The following is a 12,680-nucleotide window of genomic DNA, read 5'->3' as shown; positions in this document are numbered from 1 at the left end:
TTATATTCATCCTTTGCCATTAGTGCATGAATTGCAAAATGTATGGAAAAAGAACCTTCCATTATATAAAACATTGAGAAAGCAACATTTCTTTTTGTTAAGGTTGTAATGTTTATTCCATTCGCTAACTGGAACAGTTCATTCTTGCAATCTAGAGCAAAAGAGTTCAGCCTATATTTTGATAGGCCCGTGTCATGCAATGCATCATTTCATTTATTTCGCTGATTAAGATGGGGTTTACTGTGTCTGTGGTCCGTAAGTGAATCACAAGTATTCTCAGAAAGAGCTACATTTCATCACTGTTGTTAAACTCTGAAATGTTAATATCTACTTCAATGGCAGAGCCAGTTTTGGTAAGCCTTCTCCGTGAGGAAACAGCCTATGAAAAAATTATTCATTATGTTTTTGTCTATTTTTTTAATATCTTTACTTATCAAACAAACTTTGCAATCATCAAAATGATGGGTAGGTTCTCGCCACACCATAGTTGCATCAAATGGTATAGAGCTTCTGTTCCCTATTACTGTTGAACTAGAATCAAATTACAACTTATATGACAAATATAAGGAACCAAATTCTTATCTTGAGCGCCAATTTTACTATCAGAATACAAAAATAGTTTTTTTTTTTAACCTTTTTATAGATCTACTGTATGAATTTAAGCCATATGTCCACATACATAACAAAATTTATCCAATGAATTTTTATATAATCTGCAGTAAAAATTTGATGTTTTGAAAGTAATTGCACTTAGAAAGTACATGACCATACTTAACAAAAGCTGTCTCTCTACTGCAGATAGACACTCCAGCACTCCCACCACTTGCCTGCAGAGTTTCCAACTGATATACTGATATACTTAAAATAGTAAATTACAGTTGTGGGTGGCAGTTTATAATGCAGTAACATAAAAATGAGATGCTCTGGGACTTTTTAATATTTAAATTACAAGCAAAATGAATAATAAAAATGACAATTTATTCCTTATTACCGATACAGTTTTGACCAGTGTAATTGCTAGATTTTATTTAAAACTTGGTAAAGATGTTTAAAAACACACTGTAATCATAGCATTTTGATAAATAGATTATCTTTTGATAGCTCATTTATAGAATTAATTAAACCTATTAATTTTTGTAATTATTATATAGATTAATTAACATCAAAATTCAGATATGAAAAAATGTATGCATTAGGTTCTAGTAATAAACCGATGAAATGCAATGAACTTATCACTCAGATTAGTGGAGTTGGCCAATTCTCAGTTACCAATGATATTACAGCTACCATACGATCATCATTTAGGTGAGTATTCTTTGTTTTGTGTATGTATTTTTACATGTGGCTTTTGTCTTCTTTTGTAAATCTTAATTCCACTTATCCTCTATGACAGATGTTTCCCAGAATTGTATGTAAGAACAGGTAATTCTGTTCATAACAGTTACTATGGAAGTAGAAATATACAGGGAACATATCAAACTTATAATTCATAATCTGTTGGGAACCCAGAAGATATTGAGACGATGGATGCTGAAATGTCTAACTAATAACAAGAAATGATTTATGTTAATGAAACATATTATACCATGTTACAAGGATTGAACAAACATTCTTACAATGGTAGCACTCAGATTCTCCTCATGAAATAAACTAAACACGCAAAAATCAGCAGTAAAGATTATAGAGAAGGATTTTTATTTTTGGTAGGAGGAAATGAGAAAGGTTTTTTTGATGATTGACTGCCTTTAGTGTACCAAAAACTTAATTCAGAATACTTCAATTTATGTTAATTAAAGGAGATATTGATAGAAAACTGTTAAAATATGGAACTAAAAAGGTTTTCTTTTGTCCAGCAATGTACCTGCTCACAAGGCTGCCAAATATTCTAAAGAATTTTTGAGATATACATCTTCTCTTACTAGATATCACTCTATCTGAATATTTCCTATTTCCAAACTTTAAGACATAATTATTAAATGTTTTATACCTTTTCAATAGTCAGAAAATAAAACTGAAGCAGAGCTGATAAAAAAATTGGTTGTCCCACTGTAAGTGAAGTGTAACCTGACCGTAGGTTAGAGTAGATAAAACAGTATCACAGTACTTTATAAGAAATGTTATAAGTTTGTTTTTATTTGTAACTATGATTAAATTAAAAAAATAGTGTTGCAGTTTTTAGTTTAAAAAAAATGCATTAGAATTAACAAAAATACTGTATTTATTATTATAAATAAGGAATTATTATTTTCTTAGCTAATTTTATTTTAACTTCATATGAGATTATTTTGTAAATTGAGGTTGCATAAGTGTATATACAAGAAAAATCTGACATTTTAAAGTTATTTTAATTTTTCCAAATCGATTTTCTATTTTTGTTGTTTTAGACTCTATTAGAATTAATGAAGTATCATTAAATAGTAGGAATTTTAGTTGATAAATTTTTATTTTCTAGGCCCTTTAAATTAATGATATTACTAATTAAGGTTATAAAAATGCAAAAGTTAATAAAATAAATGTACAAAAAGAGCATTATATGTAGAAACCGGATTATATGCAACATAACAAACTTGAAAATATATATAGCTTACATATATATATATAGCTTGCAAATATGGATTTTTTAATAATAAAAAAATAGTAATTTTTAGTTTTTTTATTTCAAAATCAGCATACAATTAATAAGTAGTTGAATAACGTATCGATAATTAACAATTGGTTAACATTTTATTACTTTTGTAAACGTAAACAATCAGGTACTGTTCCAAATGTTCAGTAGTAAGATTGTGTCTTCGATCACTCAATATATTTTTATAAGTTGAAAAAGATAGCTCCACATCCACTGAGGTATCTGGGCAGTATTTGAATTTGGGTAAAGCACTTATTGTTTCTGGCAAAAGTTCACCTGTCCCATTAATAAAACTATTAATTTGACACAAAGGTTCAAAGCCTAGGCTATTGTTCAAAATGTTTTCAAATTTTACTTTAAGTTTTCACGGGAATACCTCTGGCAATGCGGAGTTCATTTGGAAAATTTTATTCATTAACTGAATAGATTCAAGCAACACCAAACTTTGAGTTTCAAGTTTTTTAGTAGTTGCAGGTATGTGAGAAAAATGAGTGCTAATCACAGCTATGTTTTTTTTTTATACTAGAATCGTTAAATGCTTCCTTGGACTGACAAACTGCCATAGGCTCTGCACTATCAAAGTCATTTACTACACCTTTGATGACCTTGAAATGTTCACTGTGAAACAGTACAGCTTCAATCCACATTCCCCATTAAGTAACCATAGGTTTGGGGTTAAAGGCACATTTGGCAGTTTTTCTTTATAGGCCTTATTGTGAGCAGGTGCCTTAAGAAACACTTTCTTGGTCATATAGGGAGCAGCATCTGAGAAAAATATAAACACTCTTTCATCTGCAGAAGATTCAAGAAATATTTTTTTAATACTTAGTTCACAAATCTGGCAGTGAATCAAATTATGAAAAGACAAATCATGATTTCAGGCCAATCTTTTCAATCTTTGTAGACCAAATAGGAAGAACAAGACTCTAGTTTTAATCCACCGACAATTAAATTCACAATGTAACAGCCACAACTGTCTGTAATTTCGTAACTTGAAATCCAAATAATGCTATCCTTGAGTTCACTGTGTATCTCTTCCAGAACATGTAGGTAAATTGTTGGTATGTAATTTTTATGCAATGTTGATTAATGTGGAATATTTTGATTCAAACAATATTTTCGCAAAAAATTTTTGAATGTAGAATCTTAAGTTTATGAAGAGTATTACTTGTAAGCAACGCTTCACGTAAATTCATGCTAAAGTGGTTTTTTTGTTTACCTTTGAAAGTGAAATCACTGCTACTTGCCGCTGTTATAAGTTGTTGTGAGCCTTTCTTTTGCATTCCTGTGATATGAAGACTTGTCTTTATATGTTGGTCTATTTGAAACTTTATTATGCACGAAATATTTTTCTTACAAACTCGACAATATAAAATAATTCCATCGTATGTAAATGTTCCAGGATAGTCAGCTATCCACGAAGAGATACTTTTTTCAGGAGGCATGGTACACATTAAACTTTGCACAAATAAATAAAAAACTAAACTGATCCAATGAGCACATCAACAATAACATGCATAATTCAACTACCTCGTGGAAGGACTGCTGCAGTAGGCATGCACGATGCAGAATGGTATCATCCGTTTTTATCTCGCATGAGTCTGTGTTTTACTTAGCTTTATAAAATTTTTTACCTGTTTAGCCTTCATGAAACACCGTCACGTATTACTTCAAGGATGAATGAGGATGATAGGTATTGGTGTAAGTGAAGTGTAGTCTTGTACAGTCTCAGGTTGACCATTTCTGAGATGTGTGGTTAATTGAAACCCAACCACCAAAAAACACCAGTATCCACGATCTAGTATTCAAATCCAAATCCATATACAAGTAACTGCCTTTACTAGGATTTGAATGTTGGAACTCTCGACTTTGAAATAGCTGATTTGCAAAGACGCATTCACCACTAGACCAACCCAGTGGATTTCTTGTAATAATATCCTATCTAAACAATAGACGCATGGCTACTAAGTGCGCTGTAGGAACATTGTGGCTAATAGGTTTGGCTGGCTACAACGTAAGATTTCATTTATTAATTAGGCACCCTACTGAAAAATATTGTAAATATAGTGAAAATATGCATAATCACTAGATTTCAAGGAAAGTATACATTAACCGGTGAGAATGGACTTAATATGCAAATGCATATAATCTGGTCTCTAATTATAAGTTTACTGGATGATAAGTGGCTCAATCCAGATAAGATTGGAATTTTGTATGGCAGTGGATATTAAATGATATCTTTTATAGACAAAAAATGAATAATTACTGAGTTAATTGAGCAGTAATTCAAATGCAATCTCCCAGTGTTCAAAAATGATCTACTGAGCTTATGATGATAAGAGAAAGTGGTTGACAATGAGAAAGATTGCGCAAAGAATAAACATTGCATTCACTGGTTGCTGCAAAGCCAACTCTGAGTGGTATCCATTTCATCCACAATTTCCCAGTAGAATGATGAAAAGAACAGACATTCTTCATCGACAATTCTATTTTATTTATATGTTACATCAAAATTTTTATCCTTTGGTTATTGTAAAAAGGCTTTTAATTCCATAATTCCACATTACCACCTGTGGTAATGTGGAAATATTTAAATAAAGAATAAACTTTCTTTCAATGGATTATCATTCAAGAATTAATGCAAGTTATTGGCTTGTTTCATACTATTTTGGTTATAATTAGCAAAAAATATTGTTAAAAATAAATAAAAAATTAATTTCAATTTATCAGTTAATTTTATCAAGATTTGGCTTTTGACAATTTTTAATTAAGAAAGCTTATTTTATATTTCTCATTAATAACAGATAAGAGTATATATTATATATCATTATGAATAACAAATATATCAAATAACTAGTCATTATACGGTAGAATGAAAAAGAGTGAAAGGCAAGTTCTCACAATCTAAATGGATACATATCAGCGTGGCTAAGCCCAATAGAACAGACCCGGCCGGATGCTTCTATTCAGGGGGAATTGTACGACAAGCTAGTATCCATGTAAAAATTTTGGTTACTTACTGTGCTTCATAATAGGTCTGTGAATATGAACTGGAAGTTTCAGCAGTTTGAAAACAGATACAAAAAAACATTTGAGATTACTGATAAATTTAGTTTGGAATATAAAAAGTATTGTTAATTAGAAGCATCAGTTAGCAAAAGACTTTTAAAAAATTGGATGGATTGTCCAGCAATAATAAAACAAAACAAAAATGCTTCATAGAATTCAATTTTTTTGTAGTAGTATCAACAAGAAATCCAGTGCAATCAAAGGCATAGTTATCTTTGTTAATAAAAAGCGGGGAAAAGAGAATTAAAAATTTGATTTATGTAATCATACTAATATTTTGATAAAGAAACTGTTGTTATGATTGGTTTTTATGTTTATAAACAATTAGAAGTCACAACAATTTTGCGGAGAAGTGCTGATATTATACAACAATATAATAATATTAAAAGTGTAATAAAAAATATAAAATAGCCATCCTAGGAGACTTAGATTGGTAATAAAACAATTTTATAGAGCAATTGGTATTTTTGGTGAAGCTTAACTAAATAAGAATGGCAAGTAGGTATGACAAATACTTACCATAATTTTAAAGTATTAAATACATTGTAGATGAATAAAAAACTTATTATGGGACAACTGAGTTATATCCTCTTCAAAACAAAAGTATAATCATGGAAATCACATATAATGAAACGAGTTGAAATGGTGAGCTCTGTGGCTTTGGGATAGACCTTAGGTGCCTGGGTTGACTCTGGGATTTACTTGAGCCCCAGGAGTCCAGACAGTCAAAGAAAACCGCTCAAGGGAATTTGATGGTCCTAAATTCTAATTAAGAAAGAGGAATTTTTTGTCAACACTTTTATATAGACCATTCTTTCTTGGATGTTTCTTGATTAGTTTAAGACAGCAGAAAATACCTCAATTTTTTTCTACCCTCTGATGACTATGTGGTAGTCGGCTTGCTGTTATATTATAATCTTTAGCTAGAATTTCATAATAACTGGCAACTTGTAAGGTTTTCTACAATTGATACAGTTAGAATATTTAATACACAGAACCGTATAAAATATAACCCTGTAAAAGCTGTTTTTTCTATTATATTTATTAATATTCTCCTACCCAGTAGATAACTTAAAGAAGTTTTGGTTTCTTCTTTAATAAAAAAGCGTTTCTCGTTCCAGCTTATTTTCTTCATTATCCAGTATCACTCATGCAATTGAGAAAATCAGTTTAATGCTTACACCCAGAAAATCAATGCAAACATTCTGAATTCAAGTCATAAAAGCAAACCTTTGGAATTTTTCAAAAGAAAATTTCATACTTTGAGAAATCAACAAGGTTGTATTTGTAAATCAAGCAATACTGATAAAAGTACATTTGAAGCATCTTATTTTGCAGCATTAAGAGTAGCTAAGATGTCCAAATCCTACAATTGCAGAAAACTTCATATGGTCAGCTGCAATTGATATGGTCAGTGTTTTAATAGGTATGGAAGAAGCAAAAAAAATTTTTTAATTCTGCTTTCTAATGACATAGTATCAAGATGATTCAATGTCATGGCTGCCAATGTTCACAATTCTATATTGTTATACGGTAACAAGATTTACAAAGAGCATGCTTACCTTACCGTAAGCTTCAACAAGCATTCGATCTGATTCTGCAGCAGTTTTCTTTAAATGGTAACAGAAAATTAATGCTATTGGCAATTTGTAATTTGTAGGTATAAAACTTGACATGTTCAACGCTAATTAAAACTATGCTGTTGTATGAAACTTGTATTGTTGTTAGTTAAAAATGTTTGTCAACTGTCAAAGAAAGAAAATGCCGTCAAGATGTGGTTTGATGGTAACTACATTGACAGCTAGGGCCATCTGTGGGCAAATTCCGGTTTCATATTTGCACACTTGGTAAGTACAACATAAACTTTTCACTCTTCATTTAAACCATTTTTTTTTAAACTAGAAGAAGTTCTCTCAGCATAAACTAAATTATTCAGTTGACATGGCTCTGGCCCTAAAGTGTTAATATTAAAAACTTTTTCTTATACAATACGATAAAAAAAGACTAAAAATTTTGAGAAAACAATATTTTTAAGTAACTGTAACTCAACCAAAGATTAATATTTTAATTTCATTCTTGTCTAAATAAATACACACTGATGTTCAGTGATTAAGTTCACACACTGAATTTATACACTGATGTTCAGTGATAATAAAACTGCTTAAATTTTATATTTCATGTAATTCTTTCGATAATTATCACTTCCAACATAGACCACCACTTCATCGATACCACAGTTTATCCAGCTCTCCTTACCTAAACTTTGTCGATTTTTATTTTTATTTTTTTAAATTGATAATTGCATTTACCAAATTTTGCTCATCTAGTATTAGTAATTTTTTGAAAATTGCTTATTTGAGGCTTACAAGGTAATAACCTCCCATAAATGTTATATCTGATAGGTATTTGTAATTAATATGTTAAAATAAAATTTTTGTCTTATTATTTTTTGCAGTCTTGAATGTGAAATTTTAAGAAATTTACTTGAAGCGTTAGTTGAGTTGCAAAACTGGCAATTTTTAAGTTGTTTAACTCATCTTCACATCGCACACACTCATTTAACCTCATGGGAGAAGAGTCTTCAGAGTAGAGAGGTAACTTTTTTCTAATTTTATTTTTCATTAAGAGCTAAATTTTCTTCTTTTTTTATCGATTCAGCACTACAGAATGTCATAGAACATACCATTAGCCTTCAGTAAATGGCAGCAGAACATCATAGATAAACAATCCAAAACAATTTTCATACTTAACTAGATAGCTTCTGAATCTCTTGTTCTCTTGAATGTATAAACATGCAAGAGGTAAAGGAGAAATTTTTAAGATAATCTCTTTATTAATTAATTAATAAACTACTAAAACTGGAAAGAAGAAATTTTTCCATTTAAGTATTTGCGTAAAAGCATTTCAGTATTTATATGTAATTTCCGTTATTTATTACTGGTTATTACAGTATTTACTTTACTGAAGGGGTATAGTAATCATACATTCCAAATTTTAAACCTTCCCAAAGAGATGGGCAGGCCTAATTTTATGCATAACTTTTAAGTGAATGCAAAGCTTTTGTTATACTGTGTTGAGGGTAGTTAATCCAGATTTTTCATTCATTTATTTTTTTCTTTGTAGATGTTTTAAAATCTGGTCTTTAATTAGACCAGTCAATAGAGCTCAAAAAGTACTGAGTTTTTGACAAATTTGTTCTCTGAAACCAATTTCGGGATATATTGAAGTTTGTTTCATAGATGTAAACATATATGTTTTAGTGCAAAAACACACTTTTTTTCGCTTTCTGCGCATTCAATACAAACGTTGTAGAAAATTGCAAAACCTATAAAATGAGACCTTATGCATTTTGATTGATGTATTTCCCACCAAAAAAATTCTGAAAAACTGCTAAAAATGGTTATTTTTGTGAAAATTGGAAAATTTCCAATTTTTGCGTTTGAAGCATCGACTTTTGGGGAAAATGTAGGTAGTCTTATAGAAACCCACTGGCTGGTCTAGTAGTGAACGCGTCTTCGCAAATCAGCTGATTTCGAAGTCAAGAGTTCCAATGTTCAAATCTTAGTAAAGGCAGTTACTTTTATACGGATTTGAATACTAGGTTGTGGATACCGGTATTCTTTGGTGGTTGGGTTTCAGTTAACCACACATCTCAGAAATGGTTGACCTGAGACTGTACAAGATTACACTTCACTTACACTTACACTTACATATCATCCTCTGAAGTAATACTTGACTGTGATTCCTGGAGGCTAAAGAGGAAAAAAAAGGTAATCTTATAGAATATGTGTGCAGAAGCTGGATTCTATATCAGATGCATACACAATAGACATTCAAAATTTGTCTTGCAGCATTCTATCTCATACAATTGCTTAAATGAAAATTTAAAGACTGATTCGGAAACTAAAGAAGGTAAACAACAATTCATTAATTTACTTCCATTCATTTAAATGCTGTTGAATTAGTTTAAAATGCACCCAAACCTCGAGTATTATATATGAGCGAGGTGGTGGTAGTCGTAATATAAGGCAGGGGCAGGGAAGTGCAGCACAGCAAAGCCAGCTGTATCATGCATGCCTGACTCTCATCAAATGTATTAACACAAATTAAATTTTTTCAGCAACTATTTTATTTTTATTTCCATCATCTTGACAAAAGCTAACACAATATCGTTTGAGATTTAACGTAGAATGCATAGTAGTACCTACTTACCTACTGACGTTTCTGAAAACTATTATATTATTGTGAAACCTTTACAAATACTTTTGGATTTTTTCACACTGTCTCCATCTGTCACAAAGCAAAACTTTCTGTTTATTTTGGTTAAAGAATTAGGTTTCCAGATAAATCTTATCTACCCACCAGGTTGATCTAGTGGTGTACGCGCCTTTGCAAATCAGGTGATTTCAAAGTCGAGAGTTCTAAGGTTCAAATCCTAGTAGAGGCAGTTACTTTTATACAGATTTAAATACTAGATTGACTGGTGTTATTTGGTGGTTGGGCTTCAACTAACCACACATCTCAGAAATGGTTGACCTGAGACAGTACAAGACTACACTCATACATATCATCTCATTCATCCTCTGAAGTAATCCTGATGGTGGTTCTGGAGGGTAAACAGAAAAAAAGAAGATAAATCATATCTGAGATATAACAATTCTCATAAATTACGATTATTTACACCCCACCCACAATTTTAGGGATTGTAAATCAAGTATGTATATTATTTTTTGTAGCATAATTTCCATGTAGATACTAGTTTATTTTCAAACCAAAACAGCAAAGAATCCCAAAAACTAAAAAAAAAATTTGGGTTGGTTAGCCGCTTTGTACTAAGTCATTCATTATTAATGAAAATGAATTCATCATATACTTTTTTGAAATTAGCTCTTTATGAACTATTTAGGATTTACATGAACTAAAAAGCCTGATTATATAAACACAGTATTACATATTTCAGGATAGTGCGTAAAATTTGCATTAGCAGCTACTTTTATGACTCATAATTTTCATTCAATGTTTCTTCATTCATTTCAATGATCCATCCTTTAACTATCGAGCTACAATTTTTTTCAGCTACTTGAACATTATTTCTATGCAGATATCATGTTAACTTGCAACATTTTCTTTTCAGTTAATTATCATTTTCATTACTGAAAATAGTTATTAAAATTTCACAGTTAGTCTCATTTGTACTAGTAAACCTTCAAATTTAAAAGCATCTCAAACGTAATATTTTTTGTGGGAATTTTTCTCACCTAAAATTTAATATGCCAGATTTTACCAAGATGCATTGTGATCACTGTTCCGTTCCAGTACTGGCTTAGTCTGAAACCGCATACCAAACATCTCGGCCTCCCGGCCTCTTTGCAATCTCCACATGGCTGCCTGAACTTTCACCAATAAATCGATTGAGAGAGCCTTTCCCAATACAGTGATAGCCTTGTAGTTAGTTGTTTTTAAAACACCACCGCATACAAAGGCTCTAAATTAAGCCAATATCATCAATTAACGCAATATACTGGGTGTACAAAAAAACAATATTAGGTTTTAATTTGTTATAATGATTCCTGGATGAGGTATACAATTTGATTTAAGGCTAGAATCAAAGAGCACAAGGACAGTTTTGGTTATGTTCATGGCCATAGATTGATTCCCTATCTTTTTGCTTGATAGTGCTACTAACAAAGATGACGACTTGAACAGAAAGCCTTCTGTGTTTAGCAGTTTGCTAAATGTGACAATCGCATCGTGAATCTGGTAGACGAATTTTACATAAAGAAATAAGTTTCCACTCGTACAAAATTCTTATTGTGACAGTCTGGTGCGCTGTCACAAGGTCTCAGGCTCTTTTGGCATTATTGGACCATATTTTTTGAGGAAAATAGCATTAATATCACTGTTAATTTGGTGTTAAATACATTCAAATGCATCAGATGTTCTTCAAGCAGAACTGAAAAGACGAAGAATCACATTAAAAGATGTTTGGTTCTAGCAGGATGGTGCTATAGCACACACCGCAAATGATTCAATGGCAGTTCTTCGACACATATTTGCTGGACATATCAACTCACTTTTTGGCAATGTTCTGTGGCCCCCAAGATCTCCCGACTTATCAGTCTGACTATTTTCTTTGGGGATACCTCAAAAGCTGTGTCTACAGCCACAAACCCCACGATTTGGACGAGTTAAAGAATGCCATAATTCAAGAACTTGCTACCATTTCTCCAGAGATGTTGTCCCATGTGATGAAGGATTTCAAGAAGAGACACTTGAGAAATACATTCAAATTGATGGACGTCACCTGAAGGACATTATTTTTTCATAAGAAAGGTGAACCTAATTACATTCAAATGGCATGTATTGAGCTTTAGTTTTGTTTCAATAAACATAATTTTAATTTTAAAATTAACATTAAGTATTGCTTATTTACATTAGTATTACACTTGAAGTAAATGAAGTATTACACTTCATTTATATTCATACATATCATTCTCTGAAGTAATACTTTACAGTGGTTCCGGAGGCTAAACAGAAAAGAAAGTATTGCTTATTTAAAAATCATCAGTTTTCTGTGTGTCACCCCTTATCATTAAAAAATTAAATGTTTTATTAATAGATTATTAGAAGCTACATTTAAATAAGCTTGTCATTTTTTTAATTTCAGTACTGGAAGTTGGGTTTTTTGAAAGGTAGCCAGTTACCTGCTTTATATCTGTGGCTTGTAAAATTGAAATCATCAATTGTCGGTAAATTCTCATTATATTTTCATCATATTTTAGTTCAGCAGACAACACCCCATGATATGAGAGTTTTATGCAGTAAACACAACATCGATCACATGCATAGGTTGGTTTTATATAGTTTACACACATGTATATATATTTCAACTATATTTGTATATTTTATTTTATTTTTTTTTGTGTAAACAAGCATCCTGTATTACCATATTAATGCAAGGGCTGAAACATTGAACTGTTTTACT

At 31.1% G+C, this 12,680-nt stretch overlaps 1 protein-coding gene across 1 annotated transcript in view; it reads left to right on the top strand.

Moving 5' to 3' along the window:
* Positions 1 to 12,680, top strand: part of LOC142322436 (KICSTOR subunit 2-like) — a 68,011-nt gene that overhangs the window by 29,600 nt on the left and 25,731 nt on the right. Inside the window, exons 4-6 of the mRNA XM_075361527.1 lie at positions 1,174 to 1,305; positions 8,151 to 8,289; positions 12,363 to 12,544. Of these exons, the coding sequence (XP_075217642.1) occupies positions 1,174 to 1,305; positions 8,151 to 8,289; positions 12,363 to 12,544 (453 nt within the window). The remainder of the gene's footprint in view (positions 1 to 1,173; positions 1,306 to 8,150; positions 8,290 to 12,362; positions 12,545 to 12,680) is intronic.

Source organism: Lycorma delicatula, chromosome 1, assembly GCF_047948215.1.
Source record: "Lycorma delicatula isolate Av1 chromosome 1, ASM4794821v1, whole genome shotgun sequence".
Classification (NCBI taxonomy): domain Eukaryota; kingdom Metazoa; phylum Arthropoda; class Insecta; order Hemiptera; family Fulgoridae; genus Lycorma; species Lycorma delicatula.
Note: the sequence above shows the minus strand (reverse complement) of the source record. Positions and strands in the feature narration are given on the sequence as shown.